The sequence below is a fragment of the Ranitomeya variabilis genome, chromosome 1, assembly GCF_051348905.1.
Source record: "Ranitomeya variabilis isolate aRanVar5 chromosome 1, aRanVar5.hap1, whole genome shotgun sequence".
NCBI lineage: Eukaryota > Metazoa > Chordata > Amphibia > Anura > Dendrobatidae > Ranitomeya > Ranitomeya variabilis.
In genome coordinates, this window is record NC_135232.1 from 724,859,951 (window position 1) to 724,881,370 (window position 21,420).

The 21,420-nt window shown below is 43.5% G+C and overlaps 1 protein-coding gene across 3 annotated transcripts in view; it reads right to left on the reverse strand.

Moving 5' to 3' along the window:
* Window positions 1–2,237: 2,237 nt before the first annotated feature.
* The window catches only part of ITPK1 (inositol-tetrakisphosphate 1-kinase), a 139,024-nt gene continuing 119,841 nt past the window's right edge, over window positions 2,238–21,420 (reverse strand). For all 3 annotated transcript variants that reach the window (XM_077268176.1, XM_077268169.1, XM_077268183.1), the window contains 6 exons: window positions 11,365–11,463; window positions 11,211–11,251; window positions 9,807–9,972; window positions 7,550–7,617; window positions 4,438–4,600; window positions 2,238–3,250 (listed from right to left, as the gene is read on the reverse strand). In XM_077268176.1, the coding sequence (XP_077124291.1) occupies window positions 2,976–3,250; window positions 4,438–4,600; window positions 7,550–7,617; window positions 9,807–9,972; window positions 11,211–11,251; window positions 11,365–11,463 (812 nt within the window). In that variant the 3' untranslated portion in view covers window positions 2,238–2,975. The remainder of the gene's footprint in view (window positions 3,251–4,437; window positions 4,601–7,549; window positions 7,618–9,806; window positions 9,973–11,210; window positions 11,252–11,364; window positions 11,464–21,420) is intronic.

Here is a 21,420-nt window from a genome sequence, read left to right on the forward strand (position 1 = left end):
GCCACTGGGGGTGCAGTTTTTTTGCCCAGGGCCAACCTTTTGTAGCCCAGTGCTGTGTGCTGGATACAATTTCTATGCTATCAGTAATTACTGTGATCTGAGTGGAACCATCATGCCGTTGCTCAGATCACAGTAAATGCCAGTGAGCAGGTCCGGATTAAATCACTGACAGCTCTGGCGCCTGGATCTGATGAGCTCTTACAGGTAAATACTGTGACCTGAGCACCCGCAATAACATGACAACTCCACTCAAATCTCTGTCAAGACTGGTGATCAGCATCAACAAACTGCCCCCCTTCCCCAGCGCATCCTCCTGGTGCAGCAGTACCTGTTTCTGGGACCAGCTTTTCCAGAAACAGATGAACACCTTTGTTAGTTGTACTATCTAATGAACATATCAGGCACTGCAGCAACAGTAAATGTCTGGTCGATACAAATATAAAATTAATTCTCCTCAATGGTAGATGCCATAAAAAGAAAAAAATAGTTAAGTGGCAGAGCTGTGATTTTTTCCAGTCACCACCCTAAAGAAATGCACTAAAAAGCAATTAAACATTGTTTGTACCCCAAAGAGTTCCCTCAGCGATCCTCAAAAAAAAAAAAAAAAGCCCTCAGACAAAAACCACACACACAAAAAAATATGATACAGGTCTCTGAAAACGAATAGAAATACTTCTAATTTAGAAGTTGGAAAAAAAATATAGTAATATGGTATTGCTGACATCATACTGACCTGGAGAATTGTGTGACCAAGTCATTTACCATATAGTCAATGCCGTAATAATTAACCCCACAAAAAACACAATGGAGGAACCAAATTATTCACAATCTGGTTATACTGCACTGAAAAAAAAATGATTGATGACACATTCCCTTCAAAGGAGCCGTCATTCACTTTGAATAAACACTGGCATAATAGGAAACCATTGCCTGAATGGAGGCTGATTACTGAAGCACTGGGACCACCGTCCGAGAATACAAAGCTGCATCTGTATGGAAAATATGTCGCACATCATAACACAATGTGACAGAGGAAGGAAAGGAAAATTCACTGAAACTAAAGAGGCGCAGGGACTCTAGATAGACAGGGGTCCTCATATTCACCAATCAGATTCCAGTATACATGTTAGCAGGCCAGGGGTGAAAATGAAAAGGAATACAATTGGTTGTCCAAGGTCCATGGCCAAAATATTACACTTACGGTACTAGGGAGGCTCACCTTCGCAGGATGGTCACTGTTCTTTAAGAAAACGTGGCGTCTGCTCTGCATTTGGGATTTCTCCACAGGTTTTATGACCATGCTGAAACTAAATCTCATTAAAAACACATGAGGTTAAACACTGTCTCTTAGACATTAAGCAAACTTAAGTAATACGTGGGACATAAAAAAACCCCCAAAGTTTGCATAATCCTAAAAAACATAGGGCGATGAACAAACTATGTGTAAGGGATCCAATGAAAAACTGCATATACCCTGACAGATTATTGGGAATGAACGCTCTCAACGCACATTTCATGATAAATTAGCAGTGTGAACAGGCTGCTGATCACTCAATGGATGAGTAAGACGCTCAGTAGGGTGAAATTAGATTTTAAGCAGCGCCAAAGACCGCCACTCTTGGCAGCACATCGTACTTTATAACAGGACTCTGCAGATTTAGTGTCGTCGGTGTTTATTGCTCTGCCTGTGTGATCAGAGTGAGCTGTAAAAGTTACAACTTAAAACATTGCAGTAAGGCTAGGTTCACATCGCGTTAGTGCCATCCCTTTAACGGATCCGTTAACGCTGATGCCCAAAATCGCTTTTTTACTACATTTGCGCTAATGCATGGTACCATTGTATTGGCATGCGTTAGCAATTAAGGTCTATGCATAGCGAACGCGTCCGTTCGTCGTGCATTAGACCTAACGTACCTGAAAACGCAGTAAACCGCAGTAACGCATCATCGCTAACGCATGGCGATTTTGACATGTGTTAGGATGCGTTACGATAACGTAAGTCTATGGGCGCGTTAACGGATCCGTTACATTGCGTTAGTACCGCTAAGTAACGGATCGCCCTAACGCAATGTGAACCTACCCTAAATGTTATAACAGACTCAAGGTGACTCACCTCCTTGAGGCGGCGCTGATCATAAAGACCACCAGCGCCTTCCAACCGTGGTCTCTGCAGCTGCTGGAACTGGTCAGGTCTCCCATTGCATTTTCTGAAAATAAAAGCTCAAAGGCAGCGACTCTCAGGTAACGGAGTACATCTGTTTTTAATCAGCAGGATCGTTTTGACAATATATACATTATCTTTTTTTAGTTTATTTTTCTATAAAACTGAAGTAGAAGAGCTGTCCGTCCACTCACACGCACGCGAGGAGGAAGTAAGCTGGAAGTGCTGCGCCAATCATGCGGGGTGGTGGTGGAGAATTTATTGTCCTGCTCGCCGGGGTGTCGCAGTCCACCCACACAGTCCGTCTAATTATCTGTATACGAGGATGATTCATCCAAAGTCTTTATAATCTAGGCAAAAAAATATCACTGAACTAACTCAAAGTGCCGGAGGGCCTAGAAGAGTTCAAAAACAAGACTTAGAAACAAATAGGAAATGTCCAGCGTGACTGCCGCCACCGCTTTCGTCACTGTAGGATTCTCTATCAGAATAAAATTTATCTTTAAAAATATTTCATTTTTTTTATATAGAACATTTGCAAAAAAAAAAAATAATTTGCATGATGTACGGTACCCTTATTAAATTAATGCACTTTTTTTTTTTCAATCTCATCATCTTATATTTGCACTGATTCTATAATCAATTGGCGATTCTTTTATCCCAAAACAATATTAGGTCATCTGCTCAGATTGGACGACAGGTTGAGCGCGATGATGCCGCAGATTTGGCCCATTCCTGTCCAGAGTTCTCAGATTGTGAACGTTTCAAGGCCTGGCATTTGACCCCTCACTTGGTGGCATTGCAGGTCCCGGGATTACTGAGAAGACGCCTTTGTCGTCAGCGATGCCACGCAGTGCTTCTGGAAGCTGGGGGTCACAATGGAGTTGCATCCTAGTCTTTGGCTTGGTAGTTTCACGGCTCCGTCGCTCTCCACCATCCAGGGGTCTATCCGGGCGGTGGGAGCGCAGCACATGACAGACGCCGTTAACTGTTCTGAGGGGGGTTTATTCATGTTCACCTCTGGCCGCTGAAGGATGGCGATGATGTGATTCAAGAGCTCCCCAAAAAATTCTGGAACACCCTCGTATCCTAAGGAACAAGATGAGAACAGGCTGATGAGTATCCTCCTCTTACAGACAGACGTAGCAGAGCTCAGTCAGCACAATATAAATGGAGAGCAATGTGCTATTATTATCAATATGATGCCACACGTGCACGTTTTACCATATTCTGACCCTTTAACACATGTAGCTGCGGTGGCAGCCTGTGTCAGTGCAAAGCGGCTACTCATCTCCATGGTGTTGGCCAAGAGTTCTTCATATTCATAGGGAAAATTCATTAACATTTATTAATACGCCGGACTCCCTGTAATCAGAGGCACAGCTGAATGGAAACCAGATTTTATGCAGGAAATTAAAAAGGCTGTGTTCCCTGCTACAAGAGACCTTTACGGCAGCAGCGAGTCCTGTGTAAGACGAAGCCGCTGAGAAGTCATGAATGAGACTAAAATAACATTCAGGATTTCTCCCGATTTCTGTAGATTAAGCACAAATCACGGAATCAAAAGTTCAAAACGTTCACATAAAATGGTGAGGAATGGAAGCAAAGTTTCACAATTCCTGCTGGATGTCAGAGGATGGTGACAGATCCAGAAACCGAGAACAACTTCTCTTCGCCGAAGTGCTGCTACAAACGTGTGTGATCAGCACGCACAAAAAAAAAAGGCAGCAAAGTGCGGGACGGGTCCGGTACCTTTCGGGCATTGTGTATGACATATTCTATGCTAATTTAAAAAGCTGCTCCCTCTAGTGTCCAACAATGGGAAACACAAAAATTATTTAAAGGGAACAAAATGACTGTTCAAACCAAGTACAGTCAGCCGGTGCATCATGTTGCAGGGAATAATTTAAGTGCATCTTCCCTTGTTTTCCCTCTATTAAGCAAGAACTGTCAATCAAGGAGCAGAGAGTTGAGATAGAAGGAAAACAAGTATATAGGAAGGTGCAGTTAAATGTTTGGCTGCGCCATGAAGCAATGTGGTGGGAGGAATAGGGTTAATTACCGCTGTCACTCACAGTTTAGTGTGCAGTACCGTAACCGCTCCATGCACCGCCCTGGTGACTGGCAGCGAGCGTCTGCAGAGAGGATACAAGTTCTCCCGGTATCTGCTGCATTAAGGCAGCCAGGATGGATATTAACACCATTCACCCCTATATGTGCAGGTAAATAGCATTTCTTGATGTGATAGTTTCCCTCTAATACAAATCTAGCTTTACCTGGAAAGGCGTTGATGTCAATGACAGCGTGCTGACCAGTTTTGTTATTAATTATAATGTCGATCCCAAATAGCGAGATGCCCAGCGCTTGTCGGAGAGCCTTGGAAATGGCGCGGATGACATCATCGCTAGGACGCTCAAACACGCCTTCTACCTTCTCCAGCTGTGGGTGAGAGCCAGAGAGAAAAATCACAATATTATCAGTGATGTCATCACCAGGGGGCGGGGCACATAAGCGCGGACCGCTGCTGTTAACCCAAAACATGCCACTGTATTTCTCGCAAGAACTGGCTCCCATAGACCCTCTACAACGCAATCAGAGGGCACCGATGGGTTATCAGATAGCTAGGGTCCTGCTGAAGGCCCCCAACACTGCCATTTTGGTACTTCAGCCACAGGCTGAGCTCCATCAGAAACTGAGATTTTCACTATATACAGCAATACTTTAGGCACTGCAGTATATAAAATAAACTAATCAGACAATCACAAGTCCAAGTCCCCTTGGGATCTTAGTAATAAAAGGAATAAGAAAAAAATGTAAATATAAAAATGCAAATTGCTATTTTTTTCAGCCACTAACAAATAAAATAAAAACACATTTAATTTCACTACTGTAAAAGTCCAGTCTATCAAACTTAACTGGTACTGTAAACATCAGAATAAAAAAAAGCATTTTCTAATCACTTCTCTCTAAAAATTAAAAAAAAAAAATGCTATAAAAAGTAAGCAAAATATCATACCAAAAAGTGAAAAAGCAGAAAAACCCGGCACCAAACTGCTGACTGCAGTCTGAATCAGTCCTTAATATAGAGCATACCACATGATAGTGAGCTCGGTGGTGCATGAAAAATGAGTTGAAGACCAAGTATATTCAATATTGAAAAAAGAAACAGCACTCACCATTGCTTTTTAAAACAAGTTAATTGTTCTTTAAAAGCGCTGGGATAAGTGCGAAACGGCTGTTGCCTTTCTTCTTCAGTTCCCCGCTCCCCCTGCATGTTAAAGGATTGTCCCGCCACATGGAATAAAGGACATTAACCTCTCTTAAGAAGCAATGGCGAGTGCCGTTTCTTTTTTCAATATTCAAAATATACGTAGCTCAAATTGGCACAATAAAACAAAAACCTCACACAAAAAAAAAAAGCTCTCACCTAGCGCCATCTACAGAAAATAAAATGTTACAGGTTTCAAAATATGGAGACAAATTAAAAATTCATATTAAAAAAAAAAAGGAAAAATAATTTCAGATTTTGTTTTCAACACTTAAAAAAACCAAATAATAAAACGAAGCTGTATTCGTATTGGCATGAAGAATCAGGTTGCCATATCAATTTTACAACAAAATTAATGTCAGCAAGACAGAATGCAAAAACCAAGGGTGGATACGCATTATTTTTAATTTATTTATTAAAAAAAACACAAAAAAAAAAAAACAGCAAACATTTCTTCCCACTTACAATTTTTTCAGCACATTATATAGTAACGTGAATAGTGTCCTTCAGAACTACAACTCAGTTCAGGTACCAGTAAGTAAGAAATAATCCCGCAGCTTAGGCCTCTTTCACACTTCCGTCTTTCAGCTCCCATCACAATCCGCCGATTTTTGAGAATGCAGGATCCTGCATTTTCCCATAGACTTGTATTAGCGACGGATTGTGACTGATGGCCATCCGTTTCATCCATCGTGCACTGGATCCTGCATAAAAAATAAAGGTCCGTCGGGCAGAGAAAACGTTCAGAGGAACGGTTTTTCTGCACGTTGGAAACTCGGTCAGCGACCGGTCCTGCGCTGTCCGTCGTCAGCTATAATGGAAGCCTATTGGCGCAGGATCAGTATCTGCCTGTGAAAAGCAGGAATCCAGCAACAGGTCCCGCCTTTTCAAACTGAGCATGTGGGGAAGAATTTCCCGTCAGGGAAATTCTCTCTCGCTCGCTTTCTCTTTTTACTATTGCAGCATCAATAGTAACAAGATAGAATGTGAAAAATAATTTAAAAAAAAAAATCGCAATATTCCCACCTACCGACGTCACGCGCAGTGACAACGATGCTCCCGGCAGCTAGCGTTCCTAGTAATACATTGCGAAATCTCACAAGAAGTCGTGGTCTCGGACTTCTCACGAGACCGCGACTTCTCGTGAGATTTCGCAATGTATTACTAGGAACGCTAGCTGCCGGGAGGCATCGCTGCGCGGGACGTCGGTAGGTGAGAATATTGCAATTTTTTATTTTTTTTAACCTGGTTTGTGTTGTGTATGCATTTTCGCAGCAGAAAACCGCTGCGAAGACACATACACAACAGGCGCACATAGCCTCGACGGGTCCGTCAGAAAGACGGGCCCAGTGCACAGTTTTCCACAATCTGCACAGGATCCGTCATTTCAACGTCTTGACGGATCCTGTGCAGATTTGGAAGACGGAAGTGTGAAAGAAGCCTCTTTCACACTTCTGTCGGTAGTCGCCCGTCACAAAGTGTCGGTGCGACGTACCGACGGAAGTGTTTTCTTTCATATTTCCGTCTGCGTTGCTGGGCAGGAAAGATTTAGTCAGTGAACGATATTTCCTGCTGAGCATGCGCAGACGGAAAAACTGGATGCGACGTACAGAAAAACGTTCCCTTGAACGTTTTTCCCACACGACGGGCTGCCAAAACCCGACGCATCCAGTGCATGACGGACGCAACATGTGGCCATACGTCGGGATCCGTTGGCAATACAAGTCTTTGGGGAAAAAAACGCATCCTGCAGGGCAAATTTGCAGGATGCGTTTTTTTCCCCCAAAACGACGCATTGTGACAGATATAAATAAACGGAAGTGTGAAAGTAGCCAGAACAGAAGACTTGTGTCCCCCTTTCTCCCCTGGCTGCAAAACTTCAGCCAAGAGGTGATGAATGCAGTGTGAGGCCGGGCATCGGCTGCGGCTATTGTCGTCAGTGCCAAACCCTCCATGTGCGGCCAGGAGAACCATTGAACTAATCATGACTGTGATCCTTAAGCCGGGGTGACCCCGTTATGGTGATTAGTTTAGGGGGGAAGGATTTCAGCCGTGGGACATGCACTGATTGTAGGCTTACTTTTTATAATCTCAAGCTTTAAATAGCTCAAAAAACTCACCGCAGTTAACACTGAAGACGACTCTGGTTTTGATACATTATGACTATTAAAGAATATGGATTCTCTATCTGGAAAAAAAAAAAAAGCAAATTAAGAACGAAGCAACTGAATATTCATCAGGAACGATGTGTGATTTTTGGTTGGAAAGTCCTATAGCTGAAAACTAAAATGAAGAATTTACTAAGGTGCCATTCTCAGAGGTGTCAGCAGATGGCAGAGTAAGCGGATCATTGCTCAGCCCCACATATGACAGGGCTGTCCTGTACAGAGCAAAGTGAACTTTATCTCCCCCTGCAATTAACATTTAACTGTATGATTATATATATATATATATATATATATATATATATATATATATATATATATATATATACACACATATATACGAGCATATAAACGACACAATGTAACTCCGAGTCAATGACACTTCGGTGAACTGAGCCTGTCCAGATATGAAGCAACACAGATTGTGAATCGTTGTGCAAATTGAACAGATAACAAATAGAAACGATCGGTAATTAGCAAGACAACCCGAATAAAGGAGTGGTTCTGCAGGGGGTGACCACAGCCCATTTCTCTGTTCTCATCTTTTTTGGCTGTTTTGATCACTTTTGCATTTTGTCATTGCTATGACCCCTAGAGGTAAGAGTACTATGAGGCAGTGTCTACAACGCACACCCAGCAGCAGGACCGCTACCTCATCCTTTGTGAAAGGAGGAATGGGTGGAGGAGTTCCAGTGCTGTAAAATAACTTCCAGCAGCCACTAACATCCATGTGTCTGCTCAAACTGTCAGAAACAGTTTCCATTAGGGTGGTATGAGGGCCCGACGTCCACAAGTGGGTGTTGTGCTTACATCCAACACTGTGCAGAGCGATTGCCGTTTACCAGAGAACACCAAGATTGGCAGATTCGATATTGGCGCCCTGCGCTTTTCACGGATGAGAGCAGGTTCACACTGAGCACATGTGACAGACGTGACAGAGTCTGGAGACACCGTGAAGAACATTCTGCTGCCTGCAACATCCTCCACCATGACCGGTGTAGCAGTTGGTCAGTAATGGTGTGGGGTGGCATTTCTTTGGAGAGCCGAAGAGCCCTCCATGTGCTCGCCAGAGGTAGCCTGACTGCCATTAGGTACTAGGGTGAGATCCTCAGACCCCTTGTGAGACCATATGCTGGTGCGGTTGGCCCTGGGTTCCTTCTGATGTATGACCATGCTAGGCCTCAAGTGGCTGAAGTGTGTCAGCAGTTCCTGCATGATGAAAGCACTGAAGCTATGGACTGGCCCGCCCGTTCCCCAGACCTGATTGCAATCAAGCACATCTGGGACAATGTCTCATTCCGTCCACCAACGCAACATTGCACCACAGACTGTCCAGGAGTTGACTGATGCTTTAATTCAGTTCTGGGAGATCACTCAGGAGAACATCTGCCTCCTCATTGGGACCATAGCCAGGCGTTGTAGGGAGGTCATACAGGCGCGTGGAAGCCACACACACTACTGAGCATCATTTCCTTGTCTTGAGGCATTTCCACTGAAGTTGGATCAGCCTGTAATTTGATTTTCCACTTGGATTTTGAGTATCATTCCATTATCCAGAACTCCATGGGATATTCATTTTGATTTACATTGATCATTTGTGTGTTTTAGTGTTCTCAACACATTCCATTGTGCAAGGAATAAAGATTTACAACTAGAATATGTCATTCAGTGATATCTAGGATGTGGGATTTTAGTGTTAGTTTTATTTTTTTGAGCAGTGTATATTCTCAGAGGTGTCAGCAGATGGCAGAGTAAGTGGATTATCCTTCGACTACAGATATGACAGGGCCGTCCTGTACAGAGCAAAAACATTTAAGTCCTTCTCCCAATACACACACACACATACATACATATAAAAACATTCACAAAAAATGTTGTTAGGACACGTTCTGGACTAGGCAGGTGATATATGTCAACTATAGATAAAGTATGATTTAAAAAACTAAAAAAAAAAAAAAAAAATCGATATAATGACATGCATCTGCAGGAAAATCGAATGGCAGACCATTCGGAAGAAATATATGCCCAAGGGGGAAAAAAAAAACAAACTTTTCATTACAGTGTGGGCACCCGTCTTTTACATTGCCACCATATAACCCTTGTTTCTTAAAAAAAAGTTTTTCACTTTTAAATATTCTGATTTTGACTATTTTAATGACCATAAGTTCGGTTTTTTTTCTTCTTTGGGCACACATTCACAAAAGAGCCTTACCTGAGCTGCCTGGTGAGAAATTTTTTAGGGACGGTCGTTCCACCACTGTGTACGAATCTCCAACCACAAAGACTTTGTAGAGTACGGCATTATGGCTGACAAAGCTCTGAATGACACAGGGGCGCGGTATCGCCCGTAGACCCTCCATATTAAATATTATAGCCATCTACACAAGACAGAAAAAACAGAACATTGGCGTCACAGAGTCAACTTTGTCTTCTGCAGTGGAATACCAACACTTTATATTTGTCAGGACTTCCAGACCATCAGGATATGAATGAGATGATAGGATTACGCTGATCCAGCTGGACATTCAGTGACGGCCATCATGGATATACCGCACTTCACTATTGGACATTTTGCCGGATACTCGAGAATCCTTCACTTCATCTGTCACCAGTGGATGGGTAAACGCTCCCAGGATGCCAGACGTGGCATGTGCCAGTATAAACACAACCCTCATATCAGAAACCATATTTTCAATCCATTACACCCTAAATCCGCTTTAGTTTTTTCCTCCCCCTCTTCCAAGAGCCTGAACTATTTTCCACTGACAGTCACGTATGACGGATTGAATTTTGCAGGACGAGTTATAACTTCAATTGACAACATTCATTATACTATACCATGTACTGGAAAATAGATACTGACTTTTCGGGGGGGTTTCTTTGTGCAGTAAAATGACCTGGGAACATCATTCTCCAGGTTTGCGTGATCATGACGACAAACATCTGAAGTTTTTCATTTTCTCCAACGATCAAAAAAAAAAAACATTTTCTTGAATTTTTTTTTTAAAGGCAAAGCAACCAAAATAATGGCAATTCTGGCATTTTTATTATTTTAGTTTTTCAGTATTTTACAGATCTGGTTCTACTACATGCTTATTTTTTTTATATTTTTCCTTTACATTTTTGGCCCCTGATGGGACTTGAACCTGCGCTCATCGGATCACTTGTACTATATATTACTATAGCACATTACTGCAGTGTATACTATGATGAAAATGAGGGTCTCTGCTGAACCCCAGTCTGGGCCCAGGTTACACAGGAGTACAGACTAGCAGTTCTGCATTTTTGGTGCAGATTTGACAAGGCTTTTTAAACCGTTTCTGTTTTAGCCTATAGGGAAAAAAATGCGCTAAAAACACACAAATCTAAAGATTCTTGAATGTAAATTGGGTCGAAATTCACATTCACTTTTGATTTAACTGTTAAATGCAAAAGATATTTTACATGGGTAAAAAAAAACAAAACCAAGAGGGGAAAAAAAGCTGGATTTATGCTATCTGGAAACATGGTGCAATGGATGATATAATAAATGTCACACGGCTGCAAAAGGAATGAAGGCCTCAAGTTGTAAAGCAACTAGGGTCTAATGTACAGGCGACAAGAGGAATCATCATACCTCATGTGAGTTTGTCCCGTGAGCAACTCTTGTCTTGCATACTGGAAAAAAAAAAAAAAAGTTAGAGCGCCGCCCTTGTGGCAGGTTTGGGAAGGCTCAGCAGATCGGTGGGTTTTATCAATAAATAAAGTCTGTGCTTATTACCAATACTTACTGAATGGAAAGGCCAGGCCGCTGTTCTCAATCAGTTTAAGGGCGTCCTCTCCGCTTTCAGTCGATAGCTCCATGAAGGGCGGAGAACACAACCGGTCGTCTACAGGAAGAAACAGAGTATTCATTGGTTAAAAAAAAAAAAAAAAAAGTTGCCACGCAGGCATCATTAAAATATTTATGTTATCCTGTGAGACTCATTAGTTTGCAGTCTGTGATGCTGGAGAACCAGGATCCTTCCACTCCCTCATATTCAGCCTGTCCACACGGTCAACACTCTCCTGAAGCACTCTGTGCTGCTGTGAGCTACTAGGGGTCCTTGCCCCACATGGTACGCAATTCCCAGTCTACAACCCACATAACATTTTGTCATCTCCACTCCTAAAATACTCTGTATTCTCAGGGGACCGTGAAGAAGCTTATGCGAAATGCGCATTGGGGCTACGTCTGACCACATACACGGATCCATCTGGGTGAGATATTTGTCTATATGATTGGCACATAATACACGTAGCTTGGGATACTTAGTTTTGGACCACATTTGTGGTGATCCATGTGATTTCCTGGATCTTTCCCTCTGACTAGTGGTTTATGCTGCTATATGCACTACCAGGTATATAGGTTTCCGTGCACACTATGTAATGTGGTTGGTTCTTGTTTGTGTCCTTCACAATTTTATGTATTTGTCCAATAATATATATTTTATACTATCTAGTATTGCATGTTTTTAGATCTATTCATAATAAATATTATATTTTATCTTTACGGGTGATTTGGTACTCCTTTCTCTTTTATGTTCAATATCCTTGTTGGAGTATGTGTTATGCCTGCTTTTGACAGTGCTGGTTTTTATTAAAATCTCTGGGTATTTTTTATTTGAATTAATCAGGCTCGCAGTCTCCAAATCACACAAGATGAGCACATTCCTCTCCTGAAATACTCTGTGCTGCTGGAGAATCCTGACTAAGGAGAAGAAGCTTAAACAGTCCACTTTGCCTACAATGGTAAAAAAAAAAAAAAAAGCGGATGTCTGAATGAGGCTTTATCCAGAAAGACTCTGCGCTGCTAAGCCAAGCAAAGACGCAAACAATAAAGCCAAGTCCAGAGCCCAAAATCTAAAGAATAGCGAACACTTTTGGTGGGATTCCCCCTTTGCACCTAGGATAGCTCTGACATTTACCACGATCCGTACAGCGGTGATTCTTTAGTAGCACAGAAGAGACTTTGGAATAAACAGACACTTGTTCCCGGCCTTCTATGATAAAGGATCAGAGACGGAGATGATGGACAGTCCGTTTACACATGAAGTCGTCTTCTTTCCATGAATGGAGGGGGAGAGTTAGATCAATGAATGAGTCATGGACCCTGAATGCTACAAACACGGGCACTGCTCCAGGAGCTGCAGAGCTGAAATCAGGAGGATGCAACACCTAAAAGCCAGGATGGGACATTTAGAAATAATTGCATCATCAAGATTGCAAGCTCACACGGTTTTAGAATCGGCAGTGGACCGTGAAGCTGGGTGACTGCAGTAATAGTTGTAGTATGAGACAATTGCTGAGCAGAGATGGAAAAGGCTCCATTCCAACAAGCACTTCATCACATTCAAACAGTCCCTCAGTACTTTCAAGTCCACACTCACTCCAGCAAAACAAACCTACTTCTCATCTCTCATACCTTCAATTCTCTCCTCCATACCCGAGCGCCTCCTCTCTCTCCGCTCATCTCAGCTGAAGACTTTGCCTCATTCTTCAAGCAGAAAATTGATAACAGAAAGGTTTGGCAAACAGTCCCCAAAGCCCCTCATAACTACTCAGCCCTCCTCTGTCAAAACCAACTTCTCCACCATTACAGAATAACAAATTTTCACATCTCACCACCTCTGCACTTGACCCCATCCCATACCTCACCAGTGGTCTTCATCCCGACCCCAATTCATCTCTTCAACCTTCAACTAACAACTGGTGTCTTCCCCTCATGCTTTAAAAATGCCTCGATCACACCCACCCTCAAAAAGCCCTCTCGACATATCACTTCTCCCCTATGCTTCAAAACTACTGGAATAACACGTCCATCTTGAACTGTCCTCCCCACTTCTCCTGACACCTTTTTTGACAGCACCTTTCCACTGAAACTGCCCTGACTAAGGTCATTACCTACTAACCGACAAATCCAAGTGACACTCCTCTGTCCTCCTCCTCATGGACCTGTCCTCTGCCTTTGAAACAGTGGACCATTCCCTCTTACTAAAGACCCTCTCATCTCTTATCACAGACTTGGCCCTATCCTGGATATCGTCATACCAGACAGGACATTCAGCGTCTCCCACTCACACACCACCTCCTCATCTCACCCCCTATCTGTTGGTGTATGCCAAGGTTCAGTTCTAGGACCCCTGCTCTTCTCCATCTAAACCTTCAGCCTGGGACAGCTCATGACATCTCACAGCTTTCAGTATCACCTCTATGATGATACACAGATCTACCTCTCTGGACCAGATATCACCACCCTACTAAGCAGAATCCCACAATGTCTGTCTGCTATTTCATCCTTCTCTACTAGATTTCTAAAACTCACCCCACCATCTCACTCAAACCCCCCTCAACTGACCTATCCATCATAGTCAATGGCTGCCCACTCTCCCTAGTCCCACAAGCCTCAGTGTAACCCTCGACATTGATCTCTCCTTCAAACCACACATCCAAAGCCCTTTCCCCTTCCTGCCGACTCCAACTCAAAAATATTTTCCGGACATTCTTCACCCAAGAATCTGTAAAAACACTAATGCATGCCCTCATCATCTCCCGTCTTGACAACTGCAACCTCCTGCTCTGTGGCCTCCCGTCTAAAGGCTCCTTCTCACTTGGGTGAAATACGTCCGAGTCTTGCATCGTAACACCCGGCTCTGCCGCCGGCACTTGGGAGCGGAGCGTGCAGCTCCATGTATTGCTGTGCGGCCGCACGCTCCGCTCTGGAGTGCCGGCGGCAGAGCCGGGTTTTAACCTGCGAGACTCGGACGTATTTCACGCAAGTGAGAAGGAGCCCTAACACGCTCACACCCTACCAATCTATCTAAAATCTGCTGCCAGACTAATCCACCTGCCCCCCCGCTGTTTCCCGGCCTCCCTTCTCTGTCAATCCCTTCAATGGCTCCTCATTACCCAGACTCTGGTTCAAAACCCTAACCATGGCATACCAAGCCATCCACAACCTGCCGCCTCCATACATCTGTGACCTCGTCTCCCGGTACTTACCTGCAGGCAACCTCCGATCCTCACAAGATCTTCAGCTCTACTCTCCTCTTCCTACAATCGCATACTAGATTTCTTCCATGCATCCCACCTACTCTGGAACTCTCTACCCCAACATATCAGACTACTGCTTACGTGGAAACCCTGAAAAAAAGAACCTGAAGACCTACCTCTTCTGACAAGCCTCCTGTATCCTCACCCATCCCTTGTAGATTATGAGCCCTCACGGGCAGGGTCCTCTCTCCTCCTGTACCAGTTGTGACTTGTATTAAGCTTATGCTACTTGTTTTTTTTTATTATGTACACCCCCCCTCACATGTAAAGCGCCATAGAATAAATGGCGCTATAATAATAATAGTTGTTGCTCCAGATATTGCAGCTTCGATGCTATCTGCCCACGGCTGATACAATGTATCACAAAGCAGTATCATCGATCAGGGTGACACCAGATAACAGAATAATCCACAGTCGACTACAATTATTATCAACCTAACATAAGAGAAATCAGGGAAGGGCATTTCGAGAATTTCCATGTGAATCTCATCACTCCATCCACAGGAGACAGAGGAGGACCACCGTGGTTGTGCCCCCCACTGTGGAGGTGAGGTTACCCCTGTGCTGACTGTAAGAGCCTGGTGGGAGACGCTCTGGAGGTCCAGATTCTGGCAGCGTGCGGCTCTGATAAATATACAGAGTGGGAGGCCCTGGGTCACAGCCAGTCACAATCTGGAAAATTCTGTGATGCGGAGTCTGAAAACAGAAAGATTCAGGATGGATAGAGAAGGGCAGGAAGGATACAACACTTCAGGTGAGGACATGGTGGTATCTCAAAATCAGACATTAATTAGATTCCACTTAAAGGGGGTCCTCTGAGAAAATTGTAAGAATAATTCACTATGCCAATTCATTATCTTTGAGTAAAATAAGACCTTTAAATTCAAGTTGAAGGGGTTGTTCACCTTTAGTGAGAATGTTTATTTTTTTATATTAAATGCTTAGTTGGGTGCAAAAATATTTCTGCAATTGGGTTACAATAAAAATTTGGCACAATTTTGACTTTTACCGGCTCGTCGTTTCCCTGCACATTCACCTATCATGTGCTCTGTGGTCATAAATCAGCAGAAGAATGCAGACAAAAGTGTTACAAACTCTCCCGTCCATCAATCAGAACAAGCTCACTGACGGATTCTCAGTTACTTCATTCTGCAGCCAGGAATACACCATGCAAAAAATTGTAATGAAACAGTTGCAAAAATTATTTTTAGCACAAAATACAGGCATTTAATTAATAAAAAGAAATTCTCAAAGGTAAACAACCACTTTAATTGCTTAAAATATTAAAGATGTACTGTGACTTTTACACCAATTGTGAGCTGCACAATCAGACGTTCCAGAGTCTACAATGCTGCCCCCTGGTGGAACATTCACATAATGGCAACTTGGGAGAAAACCGCATTACCGTATTTACATTTTAGTAGAAAATTTATTAACTTCTGTTATTGGTATCGTTACTTTGGATTACAAGCTATTGAGCTAGCTACTGACTCTAGCAGTGGTCTGAAGCCTGTGTTATTGGGAAACTACAACTCCCAGAAAACCTAGTGGGATTTAAGTGTGATGCTGGTGACACAATGCAGATTGATATGAGGGTATGGGGCACTGCATTTAGACTGGTCATATATGTGCAGCTTTTTATTACAAGCATTTAGGCCATACTTTTAGGATGCTGTGACCAGTCGCTCAGCCATGCCAGTGTAGACTACCAGCTCTCATGCTGGCACGTCCAGTGCAATTGTGCCCAAAATCTGCTCACGTCTTCCTGACGATCTCACACCCACTCATATTCTGGAGACGTCTCGAGAGATCAGAGAGCTGCAAAATGTATCAGACAGAATCAGGCCATGCTGCGCAAATCACACAAACCAGCCACCGGTAATAACGTGCAAGTCAGGAATCGCCTGGCTGCAATCAGTCACAGGACAGAAGCCGGTCCCTATGTAACTGCTGCTCGGGTCTGGGGTTTTACTGGAGGGCTATGGCACAAATATGGACATTAATGTGCACGACATGTGGGGGCACTGTCAACTAAAGGGATAACACAGCATGGGGTTATCTCACCCCAGAGACCAGCACCCCCAGTCCCATCAGGCTGAACCTTTATGTGCTCTGTATTGCGATATTACCTGTCTATTATACATAATCAGGTGGGTTTTTTTTGCAGGCAAAACCTGCTCTCTTGGCAGTAAAGAAGCGGTGTACCAAAAGCAGGTTTTGCTGAGTTTTTGCTGCGTTTTTATTGTCTCTTGTTCATGCTGATAAAGTTTAGTTTCCCCCCCAAAAAAGCACGATTTCACTTCCTTAGGTTTTTGCACCAAATATACAGCAAAAATGGATATCTGCGTTTTTTGCTGCATTTTTGCACTGCATGGTTTCCTATGGGTGAAAAATCGCTGAAAATACACAGAAAAATCTCTGAAAGAAGCGACATGCTGCAGTTTACAAAAACGCAGCAGTTTTCTAGATCAGTCAGGAAAATAAAATTAAGCTGTGTGCAGGAGATTTCTGAAATGTCAGACTTTGCTGGTACTGTAAAATGCAGCTTAAAGTTTGCATAAAAAAAGCAGCAAAAACACAACATGTGAACAAAGCCCATATTTCATTTAATATGGGTACAGTATTGCATCAGCGCTGGTATTACACTAACACTCTATAGTGGTATTTGTGCACGATGTCACAGACAGCACCATATAAGATCTTTAGGAGTAAAGTGTAAACCCTCCGATCCTCCCATAGCAGATCTCTAATGCTCAGAACCTCCAGGAACTACTTGGCACAGCAAGGCAAAGGCTACGAAAAATGGTTCCTAATGGGAACTGATCCTTCTTCGTAGAGTTTTTAGTTTGGAGTTGATTTCATCCAGGGCCGACAAGTACCCTAACTTTTCCCACCAGGCATTTTTCAAAGCCTGAAGTGGAAAAAACATTGAACATAAATAGCAAAGTGGTCTTATCATAGAAATGAATGAAAAGACTGTTTTAAAAGTTTTGAATTTCAATCTTTTTTCTTTCCTTAGGGGATCAGACCAGCACCTAAAGAAAACTCTTCAAAAAAAAACAAAAAAACTCCAGAACACACTGCTGTTAATTTTGATGATTTATGGCAAACAACCTGTACAAGAAAATATATCCAGACCTAAAATATGCCATGCACATCATAACCAATCCTACGTATGTGAAGGTTTCACTTCTGAATACACTCTCTTATCATAGACAATATGTTTTATAGATTACTAACACCCAGCAGGCATTCACATTCTCCACCCTTGATGACATGTATCCAGAGGAGATGTAAAATGCCAAGAATGACAAGTACTCCCAGTGTCGGAATGTGCCCACCGTGCAAGAGTTAAAGGGGTTGATGCAAATTAAGCATAATCACAGGTTATGCAACGTTCTAAGAAACTTTGCATTTTAATGTCTCTGTTTTTCAAGATCTCTGCTTGCTGTGAAACACTTCTTGTAGAGAATGAGAAACAGTGCATTGATTTTCCTCACAGCAGAGGGTCTGTTACTGCTGTACTATCTATTCTAGACTACACTGTATACTTTCCTGTCCTGAGCATTTGCGACAATGTATCAGCACAGGTCAAATAGAATCGCCTACACTGGATTCAATTGCAGCTTCTGGAAAACGATTATAGGAGGAGACGGGTGTTTGAGCTTTGGGACACAATCACGGATGGTCCTATTCATTGCCAGCAAGCAGAGATCTTTAACATGGTGAAGAGCGTTAGGGTATGTGCACACGTTGCAGAGTTGCCTTTGTAAAAATCTGCGCAGATTCTGCCTCTCCTGGCAGAAAACGCAGTTGAAAATCCACACGGTTTTAATTTGGATTTTCATGCGGTTTTCTCTGCGGATTTGTAAGCTATTAAACAAAAACAAAAAAAAGAATTGTGATGACATTTCCTTGTCCAACCTCTTCTTTTACATTCTCCATTGAAGACTATAATATCAATACATACCATGTTCAATATATATATACACACACACACACACAATATATATATATATATATGTACACACACACACACTAGATGAAGGCTATCGCATGGGGACGGTGGTGACATCCCGATGGGAGTAGGCTTTGCAGCACTGAGATTCTCTCGTCCCGAGCCCCATATAATGCTGCATAAATGTTGATTATGGCCCCATAAGATGCTGCATAGAAAATTTGCCCGATATAATGCTGCATAAAGGTTGATTATGGCCCCATAAGATGCTCCATAGAAACATGAGCCCCATATGCTGCTGCTGCGATAAAAAAAACCAAAACATACTCACCTCTTGTCCTGTCTTCCGCGTCCTCTGCAGTGACTGTTCAGGCAGAGGGCGACGCGCACACTAACCACATCATCGCACCCTCTAACCTTAACGTCACAGGCAGAGGATGCGGAAGGAGCAGCCCGGTGCAGTGGAACGGGGACAGGTGAATATCAAAATGCTCACATTCCGCCGTTATACTCACCTTCTCCCGGCACAGTCCCTGGCAGCATCTCACTGACAGATGGTCTCCGGGAGCCAGCAGCTTCTTCCTAAGTTCAGCGGTCACATTGTACCACTGAACACATGAAGAAGCTGCCGGCGCCGGAGAAGCAGGAACATGCACAGACGCGCTGGGAGCAGGTGAGTATGATGGACAGCTGCCGCTCCCCCGCCGGCCCGGGAGGTCCAGCGATGACCCGCTGGTGGTACTGCGCAAGGACCTGGAACCACCAGCGGGTGCCATATTGGAATATCCATCACTTGGGTATTCCAATATGGCAGTCAGCGTACTTCCGGTGCGGCGCGGTGGATTGTAGGATTCGAGGACGTCCAGAGGGAAGTGGATGACAGACACATACAGTACAGACCAAAAGTTTGGACACACCTTCTCATTTAAAGGTTTTTCTGTATTTTCATGACTATTGTACATTCACACTGAAGGCATCAAAACTATGAATTAACACATGTGGAATTATATACTTAACAAAAAAGTGTGAAACAACTGAAATTATGTCTTATATTCTAGGTTCTTCAAAGTAGCCACCTTTTGCTTTGATGACTGCTTTGCACACTTGGCATTCTCTTGATGAGCTTCAAGAGGTAGTCACACACAGCTCAAAAAAATAAAGAGAACACTAAATACCACATCCTAGATATTTCTGAATGAAATATTCCAGTTGCAAATTTTTATTCATTGCATAGTGGAATGTGTTCAGAACAATAAAACATAACAATTATCAATGTAAATCAAAGTGAATGTCCCACGAAGGTCTGGATTTGGAATGATACTCAAAATCAAAGTGGAAAATCAAATAACAGGCTGATCCAACTTCAGTAGAAATGACTCATGACAAGGAAAAGATGATCAGTATTGTGTGTGGCCTCCACGTGCTTGTGTGATCTCCTTACAACGCCTGGGCATGCTCCTGATGAGGCGGAGGATGATCTCCTAAGGGATCTCCTCCCAGACCTGGACTAAAGCATCCGCCAACTCCTGGACAGTCTATGGTGCAACGTCATGTTGGTGGATGGAGCGAGACATGATGTCCCAGATGTGTTCAATCGAATTCAGGTCTGGGGAACGGGCGGGCCAGTCCATAGCTTCAATGCCTTCATCTTGCAGGAACTGCTGAGACACTCCAGCCACATGAGGTCTGGCATTGTCCTGCATTAGGAGGAACCCAGGGCCAACCGCAACAGCATATGGTCGCACAAGGGGTCTGAGGATCTCATCTCTGTACCTAATGGCAGTCAGGCTACCTCTGGTGAGCACATGGAGGGCTGTGCAGTCCTCCACAGAAATGCTACTTCACACCATTACTGACCATTTGTATTGCGTTCTGACCATTAGCAGTGCTGGCTTCTCTTCTTTTTTTCTTTTACATTGGTAAGTGGCTGACCACCACTGTTGCCGCGCACGCTGGGTTACGTACGCCATTCTTTCTGTGGTCTCTGTGATTGATAGGCTGCTGTTCACACACACAGCAGCCCTGCCCTGCCTCAGGCTCTAGTTAATTTTGCAGCGGTGTCTGAACCTGTCTCACTCTTTAACCTTGGTGCTGGCTTGGAGGCATGGAGGCCAGATCTGACATGTCCGCACTGGACCTGATCGGCCTTCACCTACGCTTGTCCTTCCTGGCACCAAGGGGGTGATTCTGAAAATGTCTCCAGGTACAGCTTGCATGTCACAGTATAGTAATGGTGTCTTTCTTTTTATGCTCTTTTTATACATCTAGGAGGCCGTAATGGCACAACGTTAATAAAAAACGTAGCGTAGGACTGCCCCATTATGAGATTGCCGTGAAGTGGCGGGGAAGCTCAAAAAATTGATCAATTATTTGCTAAATGTCTCATATTTGAACTACAGTTAGAATTCAGTAGGTGCATGTGCACCATTTGTATTGCGTTCTGACCATTAGCAGTGCTGTCTTCTCTTCTTTTTTTCTATTACTGACCCACTGCCAAACCAGTCATCCAAAAGGATGTTGCAGGCAGATCGCTCTCCACGGCATCTCCAGACTCTGTCACGTCTGTCACATGTGCTCAGTGTGAACCTGCTTTCATCTGTGAAGAGCACAGGGCGCTAGTGGTGAATTTGCCAATCCTGGTGTTCTGTGGCAAATGCCAAGTGTCCTGCACGGTGTTGGGCTGTGAGCACAACCCCCATCTGTCTACGTCGGGCCCTCAGACCATCCTCATGGAGTCAGTTTCCAACCGTTTGCGCAGATACATGCACATTTGTGGCCTGCTGGAGGTGATTTTGCA